The 27,618-nt window shown below is 41.8% G+C and overlaps 1 protein-coding gene across 2 annotated transcripts in view; it reads left to right on the top strand.

Moving 5' to 3' along the window:
* LOC310846064 (glypican-5-like) overlaps positions 1 to 27,618 on the top strand; it is a 395,774-nt gene that overhangs the window by 155,681 nt on the left and 212,475 nt on the right. The window contains exons 4-6 of one of the 2 annotated variants that reach the window (XM_083742107.1): positions 3,821 to 3,954; positions 7,339 to 7,398; positions 9,813 to 9,938. In XM_083742107.1, the coding sequence (XP_083598233.1) occupies positions 3,821 to 3,954; positions 7,339 to 7,398; positions 9,813 to 9,938 (320 nt within the window). The remainder of the gene's footprint in view (positions 1 to 3,820; positions 3,955 to 7,338; positions 7,399 to 9,812; positions 9,939 to 27,618) is intronic. The other variant, XM_083742108.1, reaches the window with a different exon arrangement.

Here is a 27,618-nt window from a genome sequence, read left to right as displayed (position 1 = left end):
TAGGGAAAAGCTATAGATTTTTAAAACCTTTTTAAATTAAAGAGCTTTGGTTGTGCATGCTTTCTATTAGCCATGTTTAGATTAATTACTATTTTACTCAGTATTGTGAAGACTGTTCTCATGTTTCTTTATGTGTGTTTTACAAGAGGACATGACTTAGAAAGAAAGAAAGAAAAAAGCTTCAGCCATACTTTGATAATATTTTTTTTTATTCCAGCTAAGAGAACATGAGCTCCCAGCACATCTCTGGCCTAATATAATTAATTTCCAAAATGGAAATTGAATTAAAATGGAAATCTTTTAAATTGATTTCTTCTTATGCTATCTTTCTAAAGAGTTACCTAATATTTTTGAGAGCTTTTAAAAGGATTTATTGGATTGATTCCCAATAGATTCCCCTTTTATTTACCGGACTATGGTAATTATACCCTTAGGTACAAACCTTTTCTGATTGTCAATATCCAAAGCCAAACGTCACTGCTAACAAGGTAGGAGTTGACAGTCAAGAATGATTAGTACTTGATCTTAAGGGTATCTTTGCGCAGATAGCCATTATCCTTTTAAGCGTCTTCAGGTCACACGAAGCAATGAGTCAATTCAAAAGATCATATTGCCACATTGCTGGGATTTATTTATTTTTTAATACACCACGCCTGGAATTACATTGAATATTTGCAAAATGTCTGCAATAATTTAAAATACCCTTTCAACTCTCTGCAAGCTAGATTCGCCCCTGAAAAATGTCTCCCTTTCAGAAATTGGAGATGTCTCTGAACAGAGAGTAAAGGATCTGGAGATTTAGGGAGATAAGAGATTTAAGAGATTTCCAGTTTTAGAAGGAGATGATTTCCCCCCCCTCTGTATTTGATTATAGACATATTAAATATGATCTGAATCTGTTGGGTCTCTCAAGCTGTGAGAATTCAAAGGACAAATGAGGGGATCTTTTTTCTCCTTTTTGGTGTGAAGCTGTTGAAAAGGTGATTATTTGTAATAACTGCACAATGCTTCATGTATGAAAACTTCTTGAATTAAGAAAGACAGGTGTACCGCTGAGACTGATAGGCTACACTTACCAGTTATCAACCAGCTATTGGTATGGAAAACAAAATAGCCAAGGAAACTATATGGTGCTGTCAAACAATATTCCATGATAGGAATTAATGCTGCATTCACCTTTAGACTTCACCATTAGTTATCACTTTTATTATTCATACATTGCACTCACTTTATTTATTTGAAATATTTCCATACCATTATTCATTTAAATTGGGGGAGGGACCTCTTTAATCATGGTTTTAAACCCTAAAGAAATACATGGTTGGTGACTCCCCCCCCCCCCGCCCACTGCTGACCACATGTTTAATTAGTGTTTAAAACGTTGATTAAAAGTGCAGTCTGGAGGGGGGAGAAGGAAACAATGCAGGTGAGAGTTGCTGTTTTTGCCTCCTTTTTGCCCCACCCCATGCCAGTTTTAACGTTAAAAACTAGAGTACTTTTAGGGCCCCAATTCAAGTTGTGGCCTGGATTGGTTTAGGTCTTCCCAGGTCCGATTGGGTCCAATACGAGATGTTAAATCAGGTCCCATATCTGAGGAACTACCACAAATCAGATGGGGTGTGTATTCACAACTGTAGAATTCACATCTCTGTGGGTGCCAAATTATTGATAATTATTACACAAAAAATGGATCGGTAGTATATCATTTCAGTAACACACTGCAAAATGTACAGCTGCAAGCTTTAATTAATAGGTCAGCCACCTAAAACCCTCATTCTGTTTGTTTCAGCTAATGTTTCTGCAACCCTTAATTATATGTTATTTGGAAGATAAGGCAGAGGAATAGGGAACCTATGGCCTTCCAGATCAGCCCTGGCCAGTTGCCAGGGATGGTGAGAGTTGTCCATCACCATAATCTCTAAGAAATTTTTGAGTATTTCTTTTTGGACAGTGGGATCTTTCTGCTTCATACCTCCTTATAACATTACCATTATTATTGTGAAAGTTATAATAAGAAGAAAACACCACACTGAAGTGTTTATAATAAATAATTTATGGACTAGTCATGTGTGTTTCAAGGAATCACATGCAATTCAACTAAAAAAGCAGAAGTAAACAAATTAGTATGTAGCAATAGAGCTTGGCTAAGCTTTAATTGTAATCATTTGTGTTACTGATCATTTCCATTCGGTTCATGTTGTGCAATGTATTCATTGGGGTTGTCATTGGCCTTTAGTTTTAGAATTGCTGCATTGTTTATTGCTTTTTTAAAAAAATTAACTGAATTGCAGGTGCCTTCCATCCTTTCAGCTAGATATAATCATTGCAGGCACTGAATACTTTTTGTTTTATTTTGCCTTCCACACAATTTTCCATTTCTCTCCAAGCAGTTTTTTCAGTACTTCTTCAAACCTTGGGGGTCCCCTGAAATTCCTGATTTTTGATACATGGTACATATGATGATGTTTATCCATTTTCATTCTTAGCACAACTGGCAGGGCTTCTAAAGCCGTGCCACTGCAACATCAAAACCACTTTTTTAAAAAAGAGGACCTCCTCCAGCCCACATGGCTGATATCTCAAAACTCTAGGTGATGGATATGAAAGGATTGCTCTTGCAAGCCAGAACATAACGCTCAACGTGGGGCTACCTTTGAAGGTGACCCGGAAACTACAACTAATCCAGAATGCGGCAGCTAGACTGGTGACTGGGAGCGGCCACCAAGACAACATAACACTGGTCCTGAGAAATCTGCATTGGCTCCCAGTATGTTTCCGGGCACAATTTGAAGTGTGGTACTGACCTTTAAAGCCCTAAATGGCCTCGGCCCAGTATACCTGAAGGAGTTTCTTCACCCCCATCGTTCTGCCTGGACACTGAGGTCCAGCTGCGAGGGCCTTCTGGTGGTGGTGCTTGCCCTCCCATCAGATGTCAAGGAAATAAGCAACTATCTGACTTTTAGAAGACATTTGAAGGCAGCCCTGTTTAGGGAAGCTTTTAATATTTGTTGAATTATTGTATTTTAATGTTTTGGTGGAAGCTGCCCAGAGTAGCTGGGGAAACCCAGCCAGATGGGCGGGGTATAAATTAATTAATTAATTAATTAACAACAACAACAACAATAATAGTTGTTGTTGTTGTTGTTGTTACATAGTTTGTTATAATACTGCTCTACTTCAACTTTCTATTTTGATACTAAATTTTAATAGCTTATTAAGTTTCAGAAGTATTCTGGAAATATGAACATGCTCCTTTACAGTGAATGGGAATGATTTTGTCACTGCTGTATTATCTGTATTATCTGTATTCAACCCTTTAGGGCAGGCATAGGCAAACTCGGCCCTCCAGATGTTTTGGGGCTACAACTCCCATCATCCCTAGCTAACAGGACCAGTGGTCTGGGATGATGGGAATTGTAGTCTCAAAACATCTGGAGGGCCGCGTTTGCCTATGCCTGCTTTAGGGTCATTTCACACCATGGCTACATGGTCCTACAACTCACACAAACCCCTCTCTGATACATGTGTTGCGCAATCTGATGGAAATGCATTCATTGCCTCTTGCAATTCCTACATTGCACGTGCAAGTGCTTGTTTTTTTGTTGCAGACAAACCACAGGTGGATGTGTGTTTTCATATGGACAACACATAGAGATAATGCATATAAATGCGCAATTGAACAAATGCATGGCTATCCTGATACTCCATCTCCATCCCATGGTCCTTCTCATGTAGGTTCTCCACCGTTGGAGCTTTGATGCTAAGCATGCCTGCTAGTTCTTATCATGTAATCATTTTCTCTCCCTCCGTTTTATTGCAGGTAGATAAAGTGTGTGGACAGCCTGAAGAAAAAGAAGTGAGACCTTTACCAGACAACATAGTTCAAGCAAAGGAAGTAACTGAGACACAGGCTCTGACAATGACACACTCAAATACTCTAAGCAGTAAAAGGAGGTAACCCTGATGCAACAATTTTTCCGCATAAATTTGAAACTGGAGTTTTCCCAAAATGCACCATTTTTTAAAAAAATGAAAAAAACTTATGAAACCAGAATTGGGCTTTCCAATACTCACTTCCATTACATATTCACTAAGCATGTTTATAGGAAACTGGTCCTATTTAGAAATCTAGATTAAAATGCTTCAATTTCACACACGGGGAACTTGTAGTTCAAAACATATGGAGGGCTACAACTCCCATGATCCCTAACCATAGACCATACTGGCTGTGACTGATGGAAATTGGAGGCCAACAACTTCTGGAGAGCTATAGGTTCCACACTCGTGGTATTAGTAAATATTATGTACTTTGCAAGCGGGTTGCGCTGTGGTCTAAACCACTGAGCCTAGGGCTTGCCTGATCAGAAGGTCAGCAGTTTGAATCCCCGGGATGAGGTGAGCTCCCATTGCTCTGCCTAGTTCCTGCCAACCTAGCAATTCGAAAGCACGTCGAAGTGCAAATAGATAAATAGGTACTGCTCCGGCGGGAAGGTAAACGGCGTTTCCGTGCACTGCTCTGGTTCGCCAGAAGTGACTTAGTCATGCTGGCCACATGACCCAGAAGCTGTACGCAGACAAACGCCAGCTCCCTCAGCCAGTAAAGGGAGATGAGCGCTGCAACCCCAGAGTTGTCCACAACTGGACTTAACGGTCAGGGGTCCCTTTACCTTTACCTTGTGTACTTGCTTACTGTTACAACCTAACTGAAGAGAAAGAGCAGGTTATGTTTTGCCCTGCAGCGGTATATGGCCAAATTTTAACATCATGGCTGGTGAGCAGGAAGCATTTACCCATATGCCATTGTTGGGATGGATCCAATGATTCCTAGAGCTGAGTTCTGCTCTCTTGTCCACTAATGGAAAGAGTTGATTAATTGAGACATAAGGCAGATTCTCTGGTCCCCTATTAGGTTTTTTTGTTATTCCATAACAGGTTAATTTAACCCATAAGAGAATCCAGAAGTAGTCATATGAATTTTCTGAGCAGAGCAATATAATCTGCACCAAAACGCCTTATTTGTCTCTAGTGTTCAAGCAGATAAAAGAATACCTGAATACACAATAAATTGTTCTTCAGCTGTTTGGAGGAAATAATATATCCATTACCAGTATACCAGTTAAAGCCCATGTGAGCAGCCTTACTTCATTCTAACTCTGAATCAGACCCATCTGAGTTAATAATGTGCAGAAATTCAGGTGTTAATTTGTAGCTTATTAGATCAATACACTCCAACCAACTTCAGATACCTTAACAAGCAACATGATGTTCTTTATTGCAAAGTTCCTGTAAGCAGTTCCCTTTTGATGCAAAGAACTCTTGTGAATGCTCATTTGCAAATTCAAGATCTAGAGTAACATAAAGTAGTTGAGCAGCTACAAATTCCATTTGGGGCTGAAGTCAGCCGATGCTGTAGGCAGTCCTAATGACTAACTGGTGACCAGCATACAGCTAGCTATAGAATAAAATATTAGAACAGCCTTCTTTTTCTACCAAGATTGTGATGTAATCTGTTCCAGATTGGTAAGCATTTCTTCCTTCCCCCCCATTCCCCCCCCACTCTGTTTCCTGTAGCTGATGTTTGCTCAAAGTAATGGTGTTCTGTTTTATCACCATCTAAATTTATTTTCCTCTTCCCATATCTTTTGAACTTTGTGAAACTTGTTTCTGTGTGGATGACGCTGGCATGACTAAAGCTTGCTCAAAAACTGCATGGTATTTCAGTTCTTCTTATCTCTGCATGTACATGCGATGCTATGCCTATTCAGCAGATGTTAGTGGTATTCTTTTGTTTTTCTTTACCAAACACAACTCAGAAATGAACGGACCCTGGAAATACAATTTTCTTTAAACTTGGAAGTCTCAAAATGAGCAGTACTGAAACATTTTAGGATCGTAGGAGCAGTCGCTCATACAAGGAGCCTACATATAGATGGTATTGGCTATCCTATCTGGGATCCACATTAATAAATTCTGCTACTAAACACAGTCTGTAAATGCACTTTGTTTAAAAGCAGAGCCGTTGGCACTTTAATTGGAGAAGGAAACAGCTGAGGTAATATGATGTCAAGATTTTACTGTATTTCTACTACCTGTTGTGCTCTATTTTAAACTTAAACGATATAAGGACATACACTAGACCATTACAAACACCCACATTTCATAAGATTTCCCATAGGACCTTCTGAGTTAAAATATGTCAGTGATCTAAAGTTTCAGGAAGGTTCTTGTAACTCAAATGAAGCCCTTAAGAGCCAGTGTGGTGTAGTGGTTAAGAGCGGTGGACTCGTAATCTGGTGAACTGGGTTCGCTTCCCCGCTCCTCCACATGCAGCTGCTGGGTGACCTTGGGCTAGTTACACTTCTCTGAAGTCTCTTAGCCCCACTCACCTCACAGAGTGTTTGTTGTGAGGGAGGAAGGGGGAAGGAGAATGTTAGCCGCTTTGAGACTCCTTAGGGTAGTGATAAAGTGGGATATCAAATCCAAACTCCTTTATAGGGATTTCATAGGAATATAAGGAACATATACAAACATTGGTCAATCTGCTTCAGTATTGTCTACAGAGATGGGTAGGGGTTCTCCAAGGTTTCAGACAGAGATATTTTCTCCAAAAATTCACCTGGGTACACCTGGGAATGAACCCGGGACCTTTTGCATACAAAGCAGGTTCTCTTCCACTGAGCTACATCACTTCGCAAAGGATGTAAACTAAAACAAGCAGATATGGATTTATTTAGTCACTTAACGCTACCCTTCCAATATCCCTGAAGGGGCAATGATCTTTTCTTTGCTTCTTTTCCCTGTGGAAATAAGTGTTTTGTTCCCCTGAGAAGGAATGCTTTTCCATCTCAAGCACTTTCACATGTGCTTCTTCTCATCTACAAATCATTTGTCCTGCTCTGTTCTCACATGTATGCAATAACTTTTCTTAATGTGACATTTGGAGATAAATTCAGGAGATTTATTTTCAGCATTTTGAACCTTCATTTTGTAATGGTATCCATTTTTTTAAAAAAGGATAAATTTCTTTTAACATGTTTTAGAGTAAAGTTCAAATCCTCAAGCACAGAGCACAATCTACCCAGAACTAAACTGTGGGTGGACTGTGCCTTTATTATTATATTTTAATATATAGGTTGAAGCATATTTTATTTGCTGGAGCATATTTTTTTATTTGCATTTGTGCTTCTCTGGTTTAATCCTGTGCATGTTCTTGATTATCCTTTCTTTCAAATAATTTATTACTTTTTTGTTTCTCATTTCTTTTTCTTTCTTTGCCTGAATTCCTGCTTCCCCACTCCTCCTCCCCGCCTTCTGACTATTCTCCCTGGCCCACTCCAGTTCTCTGCCTCTGAAAGCTTCAAAGAATGACAAATCCAGAAGTTTGAAAAAAATGGCCCGGTAAGAATGAAAAGAAGCTGACATGTTTTTGTCTCTTCATTTTAAATGAGCTGTCCAAACCTCAAGGCTCTTGCTTTCATTTTAAGAGTACAAGGTTTTGTTCAGCATTACCATAAAATGCCTCTAATATTAATTTCTTAACTCAAATGCAACCATCTAGAAGGACCGTGTTATTAAGAGGGGGGAAATACTGAAACTTTTGGCTCAGATATCATTTTAAAATAAGGTGTCTACTGTTTAAAGACATACCAGAAAATGTTCTCCGTGCTCTATTTTATAGACAATGGGTAACATAGACAGTGAAATTTGAATACTTCTTAGCTTCTGAAGTTTCAATCATCTTTTTCAGTCAAGTCTTTTTGTTTCTATACTGAAAATTTATATATCACTCTCCAAAACAAAGTATGCATTTCAATTTTGTGTTCAGTATTAAAAGGGAGTTTGTACATTCCTATCCTAACATGCAGACTTTTCACTACTAAAATCTCACTTTTGCTTGCCACTCCTAAGCTAGAATTGGCCTTTTATCTGTATCTGGAGAAAATGCAATAATTGCACTTGTGTGCATGATCCAACTCCTCCTCCTACGTGTCCAGTAGTTCTTGCACCAGGACCTGTAGGGAGGGAGAGTGGCTCAGGATGAGGTCAGTGGTATGGAAATCCTCTTGCAGCTATGGTGAGATTGAGGCACACAGAGACTGGATCATCCTCTGTATGCTAAGAATGCTATTGTCTTCATGGTAAGGGCTAGGCGTCTGGCAAATACCTAGGACTTTGTGTTCTGGAAATAGTCAGTTACATAATAATATTTAAAACTGTTAGACCAGGTGTGATGGTTTGGTGAGCCCTTTGCAATAAATCCCCCTGCTGCATCAGAGTTGTATTTACAGTTTTTATTGTACACCATTTACAAGGTACAGAGCATCGCTTCAAGCGTCTGAATCGTCCGTAGCAGATCCCCAGAGTGGGAACTTCCTGCTCCTCCTCCAGCAAAGCAGCTTGGACAATCCCAAATGTCTGCGTTGTTCTCTGCGTTTTAACCTCCTCCTATCCTGGGCTGACAGAACTGGTGTTCCTTCTCCCTCCGTGCCTGAGCTGGTAGAGGGGTGTTGCTGTTCTCTAACATCAGGGAGACTTGCCTCCACCTGAGTGTCCTCCCCTTCCGCTCCACCCCTCTTTCAGTCCTGCCTCTTCTACTGGCTCCTCGTTCTCCCCCTCCTCCAACTCTGGAGCCTTCCCTGCTGGCTCTGTGACACCAGGTCAATGGCCCATTTACTCCAGCATCCTGTTCTCACAGTGGCCAAGAGGACTCTTTCCTCCTGAAGTTTCCAGCAGCTGTTACTCAGTTGTTTCTCTCCTTGATGTTAGAATTAAAATTAGGGTTTCTCAAACTTGGGTCTCCAACTGTTTTTGGACTACAATCCCCGTCATCCTTGACCACTGGTCCTGCTAGCTAGGGATGGTGGGAGATGTAATCCCAAAACAGCTGGAGATCCAAGTTTGGGACACCATAATTTAAATGAAGGAAGTACTAGGATGCCTGAATTTTTGATAGGTGGTATCTTATACAAGGGGACGCAGGTGGCGCTGTGGGTTAAAGCCTCAGCGCCTAGGACTTGCCGATCGAAAGGTCGGCGGTTCGAATCCCTGCGGCGGGGTGCGCTCCCGCTGCTCGGTCCCAGCGCCTGCCAACCTAGCAGTTCGAAAGCACCTCCGGGTGCAAGTAGATAAATAGGGACCGCTTACCAGCGGGAAGGTAAACGGCGTTTCCGTGTGCGGCTCTGGCTCGCCAGATGCAGCTTTGTCATGCTGGCCACGTGACCTGGAAGTGTCTCCGGACAGTGCTGGCCCCTGGCCTCTTGAGTGAGATGGGCGCACAACCCCAGAGTCTGTCAAGACTGGCCCGTACGGGCAGGGGTACCTTTACCTTTTTATCTTATACAAATCTAGACTAGACTCTACTCTTAGAATTTCACTGGATGGCTCTTCAGCAGAAATATTATCCATTCCAAAGGCAAAAACCTTGCTGTAACCACCACCTGGGTCTTTTCTGTGTTCTCCAGGACACGCTTGAAAATGGGGAAGGTTTGGTTTGGAACTTGGTGACTGAGGAAATTGACTTGAAGCAGGAACTTTTCAATGGGGAAAGTGGTAGGGAAGGGAAGGCATCACCTTCTCCTCTGCTTTGCCACTTCTCTCTTTTACACACTTACCAAGATGCTATTCATACAAGAATGACCCTTTGGGATTTCAGTACATGTGTTTGCTCATGTATTGCTAACTCAGTAGAATAGTTAGACAGAGCTGGGCAGAAGTTTAAGAATGAACATCGGATTAAGATTATGAAGTTGCCTAGAATGTTAAATGTGCTCCTGTTGGTGTTGCATTGCAAATGTTATGTTTTTCATTTCTAGGGAATTCATCAACTACATGAAACGATCCAGAACACTCTATGCCTCTTTAACTGAAAGACTCTGTGATGGTGATCTTGTGATGAAAGACAGTTCAACTTGCTGGAATGGAGAGGATGTTGTAGAAAGGTAACTGTGAGAGGGATGTTCTCTCTCTGAGTGGACACGATGGAGGGAATTTCTTTCCTAATACTGATTGTTTCTTACTGGACTGGGACAAAACCCAGTTCTGTGATCTACACAGAATTGAGTGGTTGAATGTCAGCAACATTCAACCTGCACTTCCCCAATGTAGAGTCAGCCCTGATTTATTTATTTTTAAAGCAAGAACCCAGGGCAGATGGACCCTGCTGAGTGACAGGGCCTCAACCAGCTGCTCTCTCAGATGCTTGGTGCTCTTCTGGAGGAGCAAGCATGATACCCCATGCCTTATCCCTAGTTGAGAGGTCATGCTGTGTCTGTACTGGCACTGGGTAGGACAAAACAACCTGGATGATTACTGTGTCTTGAAAGTTCATGCTGAATCTGTTCTTGACTTGGTGTGATTCCAAATCTGCACCAACACAATAAAATAAGCCACATAAATGTAGCAAACACTATGCGACCTTCACAACTTTTGCAAAGATCATCTCTGTCCCTGATGGCATCGCAGCGGGGAAAGCTTTTGAGCCTTCGTACTTGGCACTCTCTATGTGTGCTTTCTTGCTGTGTGTTCTGTTTACAGATCCTTAAGGAATTCTTTGCAGGCTTGTTTGCTGCAGATTCGTTTATTGTTCTTTTCACCTTAGCAGGAAGCTTCATCTCACCAAGAGAAAAGTCTCTTTCATGAAAAGTGATTTGGCTGGGGGAGAGTGAGATGGGATGTATTTCGCTGAGGCATTTTGATTAAAAACAAAGGATTAAAGGTGGCACAATTGATTCTTATCTTTTGTACAGTAAGCTACCTTCCAGCCATGCAAAAGTCAGAGGTTTATGCAAAAACATATGCCTCCATCCAGGCAAGGGAGAGTCCAAGGACCTGTTCTGTCTGAGCAAAAGCTCTCAAGGATGGTGCAGAGCAGGGCTTGTGAGTTGTAGCCTAGGGAGATGGGGTATGGCACGGGGAGAGTCCTACGAGGAGGGGTGTAGTGGGGGGCCCAGGGTGCACAATTTTGAGGGGGTACAAAAGCAGGGATCCACATTCCACCTTGCCTACTGCCAGGGGTCTCTGGACCCCAGAGCCTGATCTGGCCATGTTGCCATGCCCCTGACCCCCTTGCTGAATGCCCACCCAACCAGCATTGAGGAGATTCAGCCGCCATGGGCTGCAGTGGCCATCCAGGCTCTTTCCTGCATGGGTGGGTGGGCAGGCGGCACAGCAGGCCCCATGAACCCTCTGTATGCATTTGCCCAGCAGCGTGGGTGGCAAGGGCTAAGCTAATACAGTGGGTTCTGTTCACACTCCACACCCTGCCCTGCCAGGCAAACACCCCGGGCACCAGCAAACAACGCTATGCTGCAGCCCATGAGCCAGATAGTAAGGGTTTAATGACACAATTGGCCCCCAGACTTTGGGTTTCTCACCTCTGCTGTAAAGATGCTGACTGGATAACAGGATTGTACTATAAATTACACGATTGTGCTCTAAATTATCCTGGATCAGCCCATTATCTCTTGTGAAACATCTGGAGGGAATGCTGCTAGAGGATCTGTGAAGAGTTGCTTTTAGGGTTCAAGGTTTTCAAATACCGCTGCTTTGGTCTGTCAGCTATCCAAGTAGCACTAAAGTGACACCTAGTGAAAAAGCACTGAAAACAATATACTCAGCATGTTTCAGGCAAAGCCAACACTGAAAAAAATGAGGGGGATAGGACTGTATAAAGAGCCCATATAGATTGAATCTGACCCAAGGGGTATCTAGTCCACCATTCTTCCTCCAATAATGTCCAGTCTGGGCCAAGCTATGCGTGACCTTAGCTATGTAGTACTGCATTTGAGTGCAGGGTCTTATTTTCACAAATTAGCAGCACTGAGCTACTGATCTGGATTGGGGCCCTAACCTGAGAACTAGAGGGATTTGGCATCTTTTAGAACATGTTCTGCACAGTGAGTGCTTAATCAAAGCTTGCAACGTGAGGACCCTTTGCTCCCTTAAAAAAACATCAGTTTTCTGCATTCTCTGTGGAGGGTTTGGTAGCATTTGGTAGATATAATTCTGAATCCAATACAGTGGTACCTCTGGTTAAGAACTTAATTTGTTCTAGAGGTCCGTTCTTAACCTGAAACTGTTCTTAACCTGAGGTACCACTTTAGCTAATGGGGCCTCCCGCTGTTCTCACCCTGAAGCAAAGTTCTTAACCTGAGGTACTATTTCTGGGTTAGCGGAGTCTGTAACCTGAAGCGTTTGTAACCCAAGGTACCACTGTAGTGAATCAGAAAGTAGATCATCCATGTTAATCCGGTTGGATGAGTTGCTTGTGAACTCAGCCCTCAGATTCCTCAAGCATGCAGACTGGCAAGGGTCCTGGTTTTAATTTCCCTACCCCTTCTTGCATTTCAAGAAGTTGTCTGCAAGGTGAGTAATATTTATTTATGGCATCCACTAATTGATACTTAGCTCTTTAGGAAAAACAAATGTAGACTTTATAAATAATGCACCACATTAACATGACATTAAATATTACGATAGAATATTTATAAATAATAAAAATATGTCAGTCATTAAATAGGGTGGTTTAAGTTTTGCAGAACAAATTCGTGTATTGAATTAGAATTTTGTATTAAATCAGGAGTGGCAGCTGCTACTGTGAAAGAAGCAGCTGGGAGACTGGTTTTGAAGCCATAATAATAGTAATAATTTAAAAGAAAAATACAGAGTTTATGGGAAGGAACGTTCGTATTTCAACCTTTTCCACTCTAAATGTTTAGATCTTGTTACCTTAAGCAGGAGAGCTTAATGTAGTGTTGTGGCTTAGAGTAGGCTTTGATTTAAATCTTATTTTCACCATAAACTCAACCCGTGTTCAGTGCATGGTTGGGTTCCCTCTTCTGAGTTTTTCTCTGTTGTATATGACCTCCAGATGTGCTAGGAAGAGGCACTTAGGGGGAGCATAGCTTCCCAGGTCCAATCAGTCAGTGCAATACAGACACTGGCAAATATTTTTGAATGAACTTTGATGACAGCACAATAGAGATGCCCAATTGCTTTTGCATGGCCCATACTTTACATGAGAAGGGTATGTGAATGCTTAGGAGCTGAATCATCTTAAAACTACTTTTGAATAACATGAAAACAATAGCTTGGGTTTGTGAGATTTTATTTTTTTAAGAGCTGATTAAGTTTGATGTCAAAATCAAAGGGAGGAGCGCAGCTGTAAGAATTATTGTGGTTTCCTTGAGCCTACAGCATACATTACCTCAGAAACCAAGTCACAGTGGATTGTAAGGCGGGGGGGGGGGGAGAGGAACATGGAATGTATTTTGAATGTTTCTAGTTTGCCACGGTCATCAAAATGTTTTCAAAGTAAACAACACACTAAAAACCAAGCACAATCTTGCTGGGATGAAGCAATTTTAAAATGCATCCTATAGTCTTCCTCTCTTACAAATAATCATTGGTCATCTGAAAAGCAAAATTTGCACAGCTAGCGAATATCTTCCAAAGAAGGCACACAAATGCAGAGAATTCCCCCCTTTAAAGAAATAAAATATAAAACCTAATGGGATACGTTAACATTGACTGGGACGAAAAGCACCCCAGTGACAAAAAAAGGATACATTGATTGGGATATTGTTTTGTCCCAGACTTTTTTGGGGTTTCAAAAAGAAAACTGTCTGGGCACTTAAATCTGCATCATGAGTTCTTTTTGTGCAGGAAAATGTTTACTCCGTATGTCACATAGGAAGGCAGGATGTAAATCTAATAAACTATTGTGCTGTGAGGTAGTCTGTTTCTGGCACCATGCAAACATTTAAGCTTGTGCAAAACCCATCTGTACCATCCAAAGCAAATATAAGAAGGGGATGGCTGCTCTAGGGCTGGGTTTTTGTCACATATATCAGCATAGCTGTCAACATTTCCCCTTTTTAAGGGAAATTCCCTTATTCCGAATAGGATTCCTCTCAAGAAAAGGGAAAAGTTGACAGCTATGTATATCAGCACAGAACATCAGTCAGGTTTAAGGGTTCCTTCTGCATGGAGCAAAATATCAAGTTACATATGGTGAAATGAATGGGGAGAAATTCAAGTGTGTTTGCCATGTGATTTAATAACAGATACAGTCATACCTCGGGTTGAAGTAGCTTCAAGTTAAGTATTTTTGGGTTGTGCTCTGCGGTGACCCGAAAGTAACGGAGCGCGTTACTTCCGGGTTTCGCCGCTCGCACATGTGCAGACGCTCAAAATGACTTTATGCGCCAAAGCAGCGAAACGCGACCCAAGCATGTGCAGACACGCAGTCACATCTTACGTTTACTTCAGGATGCAAACGGGGCTCCAGAACGGATCCCGTTCGTATCCAGAGGTACCACTGTATAGGTCTTTCCCCTGTACTCTGAATTCCAGCTCCCCACAATAGATCCTAAGAACAATTTCCCTGCACTGCATCCCATTTTTTCCTCAATGGCCATTTTTCAGGATGAATGTGGGCAGGTACAACCCACCTTTGCTATTTCTGCCAGTTGCCTGCTGTAACTCAGAAGCTGATTCATGACGGCAAAAGCCTCATTAGCTAATTGAAGCCAAGGAACGGCTTTAGCTGTTGAAAGGGCACCCGGATCCAAATTAAAAACCTGACTACAGTTACATTTTATGCCTGCACAACCCAAACAACAGCACTAGACTTATCTCGGCTCAATGAAATGAGAAAGCTACCCTGGTGACCGGCATTGGTGAATTGAATGAAACAGCAATGAATTGAAGGAAACAGGGCCAATGCCAACAAGATGTTTAATTCCAAATAAACCCTGCAAAGGATGAAAGAACAAAAGAAGAGGCTTGTTCTTTAATCATCACTCTGTAGAGGATATGGGGAGAACAGCAGCCTGCTGAGCCTTTCCTTTGCTGTAGTGCAATGCCACCTAGCAGCTTCTGTGGATTATTCAGCTATCTGGGGCTCAGTCAGCTGTATGCTACGAGGGCATGTAAACCCTGGCAGTGATGCCTCCTGTTCACCCATGTTACATTCTTAATCCACAAGTGTAGTTGCCAAGCCACTGGGAGTTGTATGTGTAAGGGTGTGATATGCATGGTGTTCACAGTCTGAAATGACTGTTTTCCATGCAGAAATACTGTTGTCTTGATGTGCAAATAGGCTCCACATCAGTGTGCTGGTTCTCTTCAGGCAGCTGCCAGGGCCCTCAACTGATGCCTTCCCTGGGTGTCCCTTAAAATAAAAACCCTCAACAGCTGAGTCTGGGAGACAGCATTTTCATTTGTGCAAAATGCTCCTGATGCAATGTGTTCCAGGGCATTGTGGGAATTTTAAATGGTGGCTCGCAGCTGCCCAGCACTCTGCTGCTTCCACCCACCACTGACAGGAAGTTCATCAAGGCCCACCAATGGAGAAGGAAGTCCAACCCAAGGGCGCTTTGCCAAGGACCCTCCATACCTGGAGCAAAGAGAAGGGGGATCACCTCAGAGACTCATCTGTGTGTGGGAAACTGACTTTCAGATTGTGAGTAAATGTGCAGAGCTTCTCAATCTGCTTTACTGAATTTGAGTACAGGATACCTGCCAAGATACTCAGATAAGGGTTGCATTCAGATGGTACTTCATTCTGTCTTCCTGACATTTCCTTACCTGTGAATTTTTGCAATTTATGTGATCTTTCGTAGTTTGGTGCTCATTTCCATGTTAATTATTTCCGGGGGGGGGGGGGTGGAATCCTGTTGTGGGATTTTTTTCATTGCAATGCCATGCAATGGAATTTGTGGCAGCGGTGGTGTAGCATGGCAAGGCCAGAGGGGCAGTGGCCCCAGGCGCAAAATTCTGAGAGCGGTGCAACCAGGCACCTCCACAACAGGCTCCCTCATCAAGGTTGTATGGCTGAGCTCCTGCCACCTTCTGGAGACGTGGAACTGTGCAGGACTGGATTAACCATTAAGCAAAATAAGCACGGGGATGGAAGGGGGGCATCACAGAAATTAGAAAAAGGAGGGGGGAAATCCAAATAGTTATAAAGTGGTAGTATGCAAAAATAAACATTTCCCATTGTACTGTAGGTTTCATTTCATTTCAAAAAATAATGCTTTTACGGTTTCTTATTCTTTATGTTTTGAATTAGATATATATGGGGGCACCCAGTAAGTCCTTAGGACCTCTAAAAGTCTTAATCTAGCCCTGGAACTGTGGCTAATTTTAAATGGTAGAAATGGTACAGTGGTACCTCGGGTTAAGAACTTAATTCGTTCCGGAGGTCCGTTCTTAACCTGAGGTACCACGTTAGCTAATGGGGCCTCCCATGCAGCCGCCACGTGATTTCTGTTCTCATCCTAAAGTTAAGTTCTTAACATGAGGTACTATTTCTGGGTTAGCGGAGTCTGTAACCTGAAGCGTCTGTAACCCGAGGTACCACTGTATATGCAAGGCTACTTCCACATAGTGGCATAGTGTAGGTTGCTGGTTCCCAGGTGCAAGTACTCACCATGAAGTTGTTACAGTAAGTGCCACAATTTTAACTTTTTTTTTGGCTGGGGAAGGTGCTTGTTCCGTGTAGCCCTAAGTATCCACAGAAAAAAAGCACTGCATCCAGGCATGGATATCTCAGGTCTTTAGAGCTATTTTTCTGTCAGCTTTGCCACCTGGGCTCTGCGATAATGCATAATTTTCTTTCCCTTCCCTCCCCTTCAGTCTCATCTCTCCTTTGAGCCAGTTGTGTTGCCAGTTGTGATGTTGTTACTAGCCCACAAGGAAATTGCTTTGGATGAGCAAGGTGCTCAAGTGTTGCTGATCGCAATTTAACAGCTGTGCGATCTGCCTGTGGTTGGGCTTCTTTCGGCACTTGTATTTTGCCTGAAACTTTTTGTCTTTGAGAATATTTGTTGAATCCCACCTCCCTTTGTATTGTTATAAGCACCTATGTTCATGTTTGGTTCAAAATGGTTATTTGTGATTCTGTTTGCATCTTATTTGAGATTCTCTTCGCATCGTATTAAATGGCAATCTCTTTTGGGAAATTTTGCTCGTCTACTGCTGAACATAAACACTGGGAAGATATGTTACCTTCATGCTTGCATTTTAAAAAACTTAGGAAATGTGTTCATCTAGCTCAATATTGTGTTGGGCAGGTGCTTTTCCTATCACTTTCTGCCTGGTTTTTGAACAGCAGATTCCAGGAACTTCTGCATGTAGAATTTGTGTACTACTGCTAAGCTATGGTCTCTCCTCATATTCCCACCTAGCATTTTGCCTTTTTTATCAGCCATAACATTTGAAAGGTGATCAGTTTTTAAAGAAACATATTGCACTGAGATTTGCATACGTTTGGGGTGCAGCAAGACTTTTGCACTATTTATCACAAATAGTTAAATGGATGGTGAAAGTTTCTCTGAATATTTCCTGTGCTGGGCTGTGAGCTGTACATGACATTTATTTTGGGGAGCTGGGGTGGGGAATCATACCTCACTTTTCTCTATAAATAATTCTCAAAGTAACTTACAGGCAAATCATAAAATGCAAAGAGACAATTCAGGTTGCAATAAAAATAGTTCAGACTACAAAAAAACAAATTCCATATATTAAAACCAAGAGCAAGATAAAGCATTTCAGTATTAAAAAAACCCAAACCCTGATGAGTTTGATTAAATGAAAAGGTCTTAGCAGCTCAACAACTTGAGGAACCTTCCTAGAAGACAAAAGGCTTTGTCTGTGTGCAAATAATTCAGATACACATCTGGCATAAAAGAAAACATTTTTGATACTTGAAACCAATTGATCTATTTTTGGAGGCCTGTTTTCTAATGCCTGCATGCTTTTCCTGTAATGCTGGGGTGATATTTTGAGTGTTCTGCTGCCCCCTCCCTCTTCAGACATTGCGCTGGAGCTGGTGTTGTGTTATTGCTGGCACGGGGAAGTCGGAGAGAGATAATCACAGTACTTAACCTCTTCCAGAAGCATTGACAGGTGCTTTTAAAAAGAGCCAGCTTCAAACTTCGATGCTTTGGGGAGAGGGTGAATGGTTGCACATTTCAGTCAGGCAGTGTTTTTCCAAGTGTGCTCCTAGGGTTCCTTGGAGGCTTATCAAGGGTTTCTCAATGAGAGCAGAAATAGCGGACAAACGTCCCTGGAAGACAGTTTGTCAATTATTACCGCAATTGCCCTGTAATGTGCAGCTGTTAGAGGGAGTTCAGCGTTTCCAAGGACCTGCTCTCAGGGTGGAACTGCACATTTTGAATTCTTCTGCAAATCTTTTCATTTTTGTGTTCTGTTGAGCACCGGAGAAATTAAAATTTAAAAGGAAGGCCTGGGAGGTGCATGCAGAGGGGCTTCTAAGCTCTCTCTCCCCCCCCCACACTGTTTTTCTGCTTAAAATATCCTCCCCTTCCATCTCTTTTGACTGTCACTGCTGAAAAGATATGGGTACCTGTGTCTTCTTCCCAGCAGGGGTAAAAGAAGGTGGCCTTTTTAGCAGGAATCAGCAGAAGGGGGAAATAAGCATTTCTTCCCTCTTCCATCCATCATCTTAGTATTGTACATCCTTCAAAAGAGTTGTTAAAAAGGATAATGCACAATGGCACGTTATGGCAAGGTTTTGATTATTCAAGCTTCATCAGCCCAGAAACAAGCTCTTCTTGCCCGACCACCTCCCAGCAAAGCTCTCTTAGATAGTAGTCAATACTTGTTTCCTGGCTGCATGCCTAAAAAGGACTAACTTTTGATTTCATAGCTGAATTACGGGGAGTTCAGGACAGACAAAAAGAAGGATTTATCCACACCTCACATAGTTTACCCATGGATGTGATGGCCATCAGGTTAGGTGGTGTTAGAAGGAGATTATACAGATTCCTTGAGGATTATTCTCTATTAAATTTCTATGCCAACCTTCATCCAAAGATCACAGGACAGTTTGCAATCTAAAATCACAGAAATGCATCCCATAATAACAAGTAAAAACAGTGCTCCCCGGTTTAAAAAGCCATAGATGGTTTCCAGTGAGGTCTAATAGGGGAAATGGTGGCTTGAGCTCAGTGGTAGAACATGCAAAAGGTTTCAGGTGCAAACTCTGGCATCTCCAGGAGAGAAACCCCGGACAGCAGCTACCAGTCAGTGATGAATGATGAATTTCTTGGACCAATGCTCTGACTCAGTATATGACAGCTTCACATGTTCCTATTGAGAGGTCTGAAGGGTGGCAACACGAGAACAGGCCTTCTCTGCAGTGGCCCTCCATCTGTGGAATGCTCTCCCCAGGGAAGTTCGCCTAGTGCCTTCATTATATACCTTTAGGTGCTAGGCAAAAAGTTCCTTTTTAACCAGGCCTTTGATTGATCTGATTTATATCCTATGCCCTTTTAAAATGTGTTTTTTTGGGGGGGGGCTATTGGGCTGTTGTTTTTATTTTTTTTAGGTATTTTGTGGTTTAATTCTGTGAACCGCCCTGAGACATTACCCCCCCCCCCCCCGGGTATAAGGCGGTATATAAATTCAAACAACAACAACATCTTTTGCAGCCCACAGGGGTTGTGGGGTGAAAGTTTGTGTGCTCCTTGACATTTAAATTTAAAGGCGCTCCCTCTGAGATATCTGAAAATTACTACAACACGGCAAAACATTATCAAGGTGCTATGAGAAGTTGGCTCATGGTATGCCTTGTGCTTTAGTGACTCCTTCATTACCACTTCCAATGGTACCCCAGTGGTACAAGCCATGCATATTCCTATGAGCTTTGTGCTGGTGCTAAAGTCTGAATATCTGATTGCAGCTAAAATTAAAAGCCACTTTTGGATAAATATGGCCCTGTCAGGTTTCAGGAATCTGTACTTGCTCCGAGAGAGCAAAGGAAATAAAATATTCCCTTTGTGCAGATGTGGCTGGATGTGGCATGACTTGTGTAATGAACATGAATAAGCTTGCATTTTTCAAACATCAACTTGATGGCTGTGCATCTACAAATATATATCATGGAATATAAAAACCATTTCTTCTCTGCTGTAAGAATGCAAATCAGTTAATACCGTTCATGTTTGTCATTTTTTTAAACTGTAAGTCATAGATACAAAACACAAATGGTTCATCGGCTGTTCAGTATTTTGAGAAGGAGTTTGTTCTGTATACATTTGGACACCTCTCAAGATATCATCACTAAACTTGGCGTGAGGGTAACCAAAGTGTGTGGAGGAAGGGGCTCTTCATTGACATGTGAACACAGGCTGCCATTCTGAATCAAGATAGTGGACAATATGTGACTGGATTGACTTCACCTGTTTTATGACATGGGCTCAGCTGCCTCTTGAAATAAATGTGGCACAAGGATTCCTAAGGTGGGGCAGCAGGCTTTGTCACCATTTGGACACCAGGTGCCATTTTGAATCAAAATGGTGGACTGGAATATGACTTCAGCATGCCTTTGTCCTTTTTTTTCTCTTTTTGGTGTTAAGTTTAGCCTCCTCTCAAAATATCAGCATCAAACTTAGCATGAATGTTCCTGAGGTGGGACCAGTGGTCTTTGCCAATGTTTGGATGCCAGACACCATTTTGAATCAAGATGGCAGACTGAAATGTGACTTTGGCATGACTTTGCCAGGTTTTTTGGCATAAGTTTGGCCTCCTCTTGAGATATCACCACCAAATCTGGCATGAGGAATTCCGAAGAGGGGCATGCAGTCTTCTTTGATAACAAAGCATTAAATAAAAACAACACTTCTAATACAAAATAAACATACAGTAAAAATATGATAAATGAATAAAAAATATAAAATAGCAAAATCACAAAATTCAAAGTGATTGTATATGTTAGGAATAGCAATTAACCCTGAAGCAAGAAACGAAAAACATTCTATCAGGTGTCTGACAGATCTAGCTGCCCACTATGAGTGGTACTGGTCCAGCATCAACAGCAGACTCTGATGGGACACTGGGCCCCTAGCTACACTTGGCCTGTGCTGGCCCTAGCTACAACCATGTAGTTATGTACTGTGTGTTTCAGCAGTCCAGGATGCAGTCTCACATGTTGAAATACCAGCTAAAATACCACCAACTCCTATATATGATTCAGAGCCCTAGTACCTTGTATGTTGCTAGTTTCTTCTTTCATAAGCAGAAATGCAAGATGGATTCTTGCCTCCCAGGACTTCAGTGAGAATATAAGGTGGTGGTGGTTTTTTTATTTAAAAAATACATTATTCAATATCGGACAAGTACATACTTCCCCTTCCAACTTTAAACCAGGCATCCTCTTAATTTCCAAGCAGGCTGCATTAGCTTGTTTCATATGGCGGCCACACATTGTGATTTGGCAAAAGACCCAAAAGTTTCTTATCGCCTGCAGAGGCAAATGATTGAAAACAGACTTGTAGAAGGTACAAAGAGATGTCTATCTTATAGATGCAATTTTCCTATCACCTCCTCATAGGCTGATGTGAATTATTTCATGGGTCTGTACACCTACTTTTTATTATTGACAATGAGCTTAGTTTGAAATCTATTCAAATGTAAAATAAAAAGGGCATTTTTTTTTAAAAAAAAGGTTTCTACCATATCTGAATCCAGAGGTTTTTAGGAATGTGTGTGTCAGTCTGGGGATCACTGCACATGAGGAAGGTTAACCCTTCTATCTCCATTTGCCCCCCAATCACTTCTGCACAGAAATTAGGAGCAAGGGGTAGACACAGTCCTAATCTCATGCATGTGAAATTTCCCCTCTAAACCTAATTGCCATGTGGCAGGGGCGGAGAAGGGAAGCTGTAGGCAGTGGCGGATCGTGGATGAGAAACAATATAAATATCAAATGCATAAATAAACCCTAGTGAGACGCTCAAGAATACAAGCATAAGCCAGCCACTATGAGTGATCCTCAAGGTTTATTTTGTACAAATGGATGAAGGGTGATTAAGAATCTGTAACTAACTAAATAAAACAAATGGCATCCTTGGCCCAAGTTTTATTACTATACTGCCTGAGTTTCCTTGTAGACTTCCAACTGTGTGCCTTTCCAATGTCAGGTGTGTGTGAAATTCATATTAAATATGCAAAGATTTATGGTTAGCTGCAAATGTGGTGCTGAAGTGTTCATTCAAAGGAGGAATTAGGGACGTATGTCAGTTATGTGCCTTGAAAGGACCGCTGGATTTCAGGACACTAGCAGGACACTGATCCCTTAAAGCAGCACTCAGCGCAGTGCTCAGCTGCACAGTCAAATGCCTATGAAGAAAGTATAGCCGATTTTGTTTTGAATTATCTGTATTATACTTCAAACGTCTTTGCAAGGCATCTGAAGCCAAAATACACAGGCAAACTGCAACTGAGTTCAGAATTCAGCGCAACTTGGCCTGACCATGGCAGTACTGTGCAAATTGACATATTTATGATGACTTTTCTACCTCCCCATTTGAAGCTATAAAGTGCAGGGGTTCCTATTTACACAGATCAGCCTCATCACATCGTAAGTGGCCATGACCTCACACAATGCTCCTACTGGCCACGGACGAAGTCATGGTTGCTTGCAACACAATGAGGCTGTTTCAGGCAGCAAGAGCCTCTAAACATTACATCAGGAAGTGGAAAACTGACCACAGGTAAGCCATGTTTCCTGGCATCCAAATCTTGAGAGCCATATATGTAGCAACACTAAATATAGGATTTACTAGTAGGCCGGTCTGAGAATCTGTTTGTTTCTGGCAATGTGTCTCTTCACCATGAACTGAAAGAATAGCAATTTATTTGCAAAATTGCTGTTAAATATAGAACAGCAATTCATTACAAAAAGAAAGAAATAAAGAAAAAAGAAAATGACTTGTCAGGCACATCTTTCCAGCAACTTCACAATATAAAGCTTTCCTGAATTCTTGAGTACAAAAGACTTTTCTTTTTTCCTGCATTATGTTGCATATGAAAGATGCTATTTTAGACTTGTCTAAATCAAAATGCCTAATTTAAACATCTGCTGTATGACTTCAGCATGTAATAATACACAGTAACAGAAATTTGAGCAAGGAATGTCTGGATAAAAATTAGTTAGAATGATTGGAAACCATTTAAATCTTTTGTTAATTCTAATTAGTGCTATTTTTCTAGCAAAAGAGGTGCCGGGACTCACAGGAACGCCTTCCTTTCTTTTTTGTAATGGCAATGGCATCCACCTGAGAGGTGCTGGAACTGAGTCCTGGCGAGTTCTGGCTAGAAAAAAGCCCTGATTTTAATTACAAGAATATGGATTATTACTATTATTATACAGTACTCTTCTTCCAAAAGAGCTCAGGGTGGCAGACACATCCACAATTAAAAATAAATAAATCTAGAAGAGTTGAAACATTTTAAAAAGAGTTACAGTTAAAAACATTATTTCATCCAGATATTAAGATGTACGTTCAGAACTTATAATATGAACAGCATATTTTGCTTTGTAATAGAATCATAGAATTATAGTTTGAAGGGACCCCAGGTGCTATCTGGTCCAAAACTTTCAATGCAGGAATCTCAACTTAAGCATCATTGACAGGTGGCAATCACAACATCTGCTTAAATACCTCCAATGAATGAGAGTCCTCAACCTTCTGCAATAATAGCTCTTACCATCAGAAAGTTCTTCCAGACTTTTACCATATTTTTCCATGTATAAGGTGATGGGTTTTGTTTTCAAAAATTGGGGGTCACCTTATACACGGATGGTTAAAAGAAACACTACCTGTGTAGAAAGCCCATGGTTGTGTGGCAGTCCACTTCTGTCAACCAGTGCACGGACTCCTGGCAACTGTTACATGATGACCACCGCTGATGTTTTAATACATGGTAGGGGGATGCAGGGTGGCACTGTGGCTGTAGGGCGGCGGGGGCTTCAGGGTGCTGGAGCCTCTGGATGATCTCCTCTCAAAAGGCTCAGATCCTGAGGTCCATAGTTAGGTCAAAGGATTGAGAGCCTAATTATAGGGAGGGAGGGTGGTAGAACTGTGCGAGGAGGAACCAAAAGGGGCTGAGTTTCCGCCACAAGCAGCTTAAATGACGGATTGGTTGGTCCAATAATAATAATAATTTATTATTTATACCCTGCCCATCTGGCTGGGCTTCCCCAGCCACTCTGGGCGGCTTCCAACAAAATATTTAAATACAGTAATCTATCAAACATTAAAAGCTTCCCTAAACAGGGCTGCCTTCAGATGTCTTCTAAAAGTCTGGTAGTTGTTTTTCTCTTTGACATCTGGTAGGAGGGTGTTCCACAAGGCAGGTGCCACTGCCGAGAAGGCCCTCTGCCTGGTTCCCTGTAACTTGGCTTCTCGCAGTGAGGGAACCACCAGAAGGCCCTCGGTGCTGGGCCTCAGTGTCCGGGTAGAGAGATGGGGGTGGAGATGCTCCTTCAGGAGTGACACAGCCAAGGACTCCCTATGACACAGAAGCCAGCCCACAACTTCATTTCCCTGGGGAAAGGAAATGACTTTGTCAACAGTAACTTGCAACATCTTCTCAGGGTTTCAGACAGGGAGTCCTTCTCAGCCCTACCTAGAGATGCCAGGAGTTGAACCTAGAACATTTAGCATTCAAATGCCTTTCCCATAACCTGTTGCCACTACCTGAAGGTCTTTTGTCAGCTTAGCATACCTAGGCCCTAACTCTGATGCCAAGCCGACAGGCATTCATAGCATTTGTTTTATATGCTTCTGTCATTGCCAGAATGGCCCTGACCATTGTAAGGACACTTGAGCTTCTGGCAATAAATTGGTGGGTCACTTGAGACGTTGATAATATTTCTCCTATATGCCTTTCTTTTTTATGTAGGAAAAAGAGAAACTATGACTTTTTATGCCTATGTTCGAAGAATGTGTAATGATTTCCAGCCATATCTATGCACTCTTTGGAACGCCTCTTGCATTCATACGATTGATGTCATGTGCAGTTTGGCACTTAGAAGTACGTGATTGCAGAAATGCCTTTGATGAGCAAGATAGCCCATAGAAAATGATTAAAGGCAAAGATTAATGGCTGGTGTAAAGAGCTGTTTCCACTTTTACTGTTATAGTTAATTTCTGCGGATATTAGAATACAAATGCATTTTTAACTGTCACTAATTTATTTCCTTTGAATCTCTAGGGAAGTCTGACTTATTCCACCAACATTGTAACACATAATGTGATCTTTCGCTGCTCTCCCCACATTGGAACTTATAGCTGCAGATGTACATCTTAACAGTCTGCTCTAAAACCTTTGGAAGTTATTTTCTTTGGCAAACCTACTTTTCAGAGTTTTGCTGCGTTTAATTAGGCTCCAGTTGCTCAAATGACAATGGAGCACAATATTTCTGTCATTCCTCTTGCCATGCAAATCTATAGTTGATTTTTATTCTAAAAAAGGGACCTAAAATATTTGCTCTTGCTGGCAACATTTGGCCTGTATTATTGGAAGAGAAATTCTTCAACTCTACATTTCCACTTTTTACTCCCCTTCTCGCATAGATTTACTTCCTGTGGGAACTGTTGAGTGTAGATCATGAATATCTGGTTAAAATAATAGACAGTGGCTTCCTTCACTGAAATGAAACTCACATTAAAATATGAAGTATGTTATTTACAATGGTGATAAGACATAAATGGTTGAGAGACTGTTGCACCAATTCATTTTCCTTTAAATTGTTTAAATTGACGGTTACCATGGTTTCAGTCTACTTGACATTGCTTCCTTGTGTGGGGATAAACCCCTATTTGTCTTGTCTTCCTCCCCCCTCACACACATCTACTTTGAAAGATGTATTGTTGTGTAAATCCAAATCCAAATGGACAAATGAATTTGAATTTCAAAGGAATTTCAGTACTGGCATTTTAAAAATAAACCCGAAAGGAGGAAAGCATGTCAGTTAGTAGAAGTGAACTAACAAAGATCAATGGCACATCAAAATTCCTCGGATATTTTTACAATGGCGGGTCTGCTCTACATACCAGCTCACAGGTAGTTATTTCAACTCCGTTTGGAAATAATTTCTGACTTCAGTATAACAGTATGAGAACTGAAATGAAATAAACTACTCATCCAAATTATTCTGTGCTTTTCATGTACTTGGTAAAGCATTTATCCAATCAGCTTAGCCATTCCACTGCGCACATAATTGCTGTTATTGACATATTTACCACAGTCTACTTGGAGACGTGCTTAGTATTTTCTTGTTAGCATGCAATTTAGGTGTTTGTTTGTTGCTTCACAGTCAGTTTGTATTAAACAGGGCCATTTGTTTTGGGAAAGACCTTTCGATGTTTCATCTAACACGGAGATGGCTCATATATAAAACCAAACCATGGCTGAGTGTTATGGTAATGTCCTCTCTGCCTCCTTCTTCCCCATGCACTCCAGTTCAGTCAGTTCCTAAGTTGGGTCAAACCATAGTTGGTTGTTCCATCTGAATTGGCAGACTTTGGCAGATTCATAACAGTTTTCATTGTATAAAATCATCATTAGCATTGAAGAATGAGGTGTATGGAGGGAGAGAGTGATCACTCATAGAGCCTGTAATCAAAGCCTGGCCTGCACTATTGACTGGGTTAGGAAGCTTCTCATAGCTGATAGGCTAAAGAGCTTCACATCTTCTTGCCCACCAGCTTGCAGTAGTGACACTGCACTTTCCCACTGGGCTCTAGAACCTTAAAAAGCTCTTTTGGGCTGTTTGTTTGGACATCCTTGTTGAATCCGCTTGCTGGCCACTGCTGAAGACCTGGTGAGGGAACAGCAGGGTGTGTCAGAAGATGCTTTACACCACAGGCCCTCAAGTGCTCCCAGTAGCCACATAAAGTTGTAAGGGGTGGGAGCTGTTGATATCCCCTGCCTAGGGCAGCAGCAACATTGCATCTATAGCTTGGACACTTGGTGAACTAGAAAGAGGACTTTGAAGAACATCTCAACCCCCCCCCCCCCGAACTTACTTTGCTATCACTTCCTTTGAGGGGAAGAGCAATATGCATCTGGTTTTCCAAAGACAGAGGAGAAAAAGAGGACAATACTGTCCTCCTATGTTGTAACTGAGAACTGATTTGGATAGCCATTATAGTTGAAATGTAGCCTACAAGTGCTGTTGAATGAATGGATAGTTCAACTCCTGTGGGCTTCAGTGGTCAGGAGGGTTAATGAACATGCAGATCTCTTACTCTTAGCCTTGCTGTCTCCACTGCTGAACAGAATACTGTATCCTGGCTACTCATGCAGTGCACCGCATATTTAAGGATCTAGAACAGGCAGTGGGAATGGTGCCCCTACAGCAAGGAAATCCCTGGAAACTAATGGAGCTAGTCTGTAGTGCATTTGAGTGCAGTAAGATACCTATCCTTGCCTCTCCGGTGACAAGTAAATTGGCGAAGGTTGTAACCTGGTAATGTTCTTGTACCTTGTAGCTTCTGCGTAAGTGAAGGGAGAGCAATATGCTACTGAGAATTACTCTTATAGATGTACAGTATAAGATGAGAGCCAGTGTGGTGTAGTGGTTAAGAGCGGTAGACTCATAATCTGGTGAACCGGGTTTGCATCTCCGCTCCTCCACAAGCAGCTGCTGGGTGACCTTGGGCTAGTCACACTTCTTTGAAGTCTCTCACCTCACTCACCTCACAGAGTGTTTGTTGTGGGGGAGGAAGGGAAAGGAGAATGTTAGCCACTTTGAGACTCTTTCAGGTAGTGATAAAGCGGGATATCAAATCCAAACTCTTT

Source organism: Podarcis gaigeae, assembly GCF_964106915.1.
Source record: "Podarcis gaigeae genome assembly, chromosome: 5".
Classification (NCBI taxonomy): Eukaryota; Metazoa; Chordata; class Lepidosauria; order Squamata; family Lacertidae; genus Podarcis; species Podarcis gaigeae.
The sequence above is the reverse complement of the archived record's forward strand: the minus strand, read 5'-3'. Positions and strand labels throughout refer to the sequence as shown.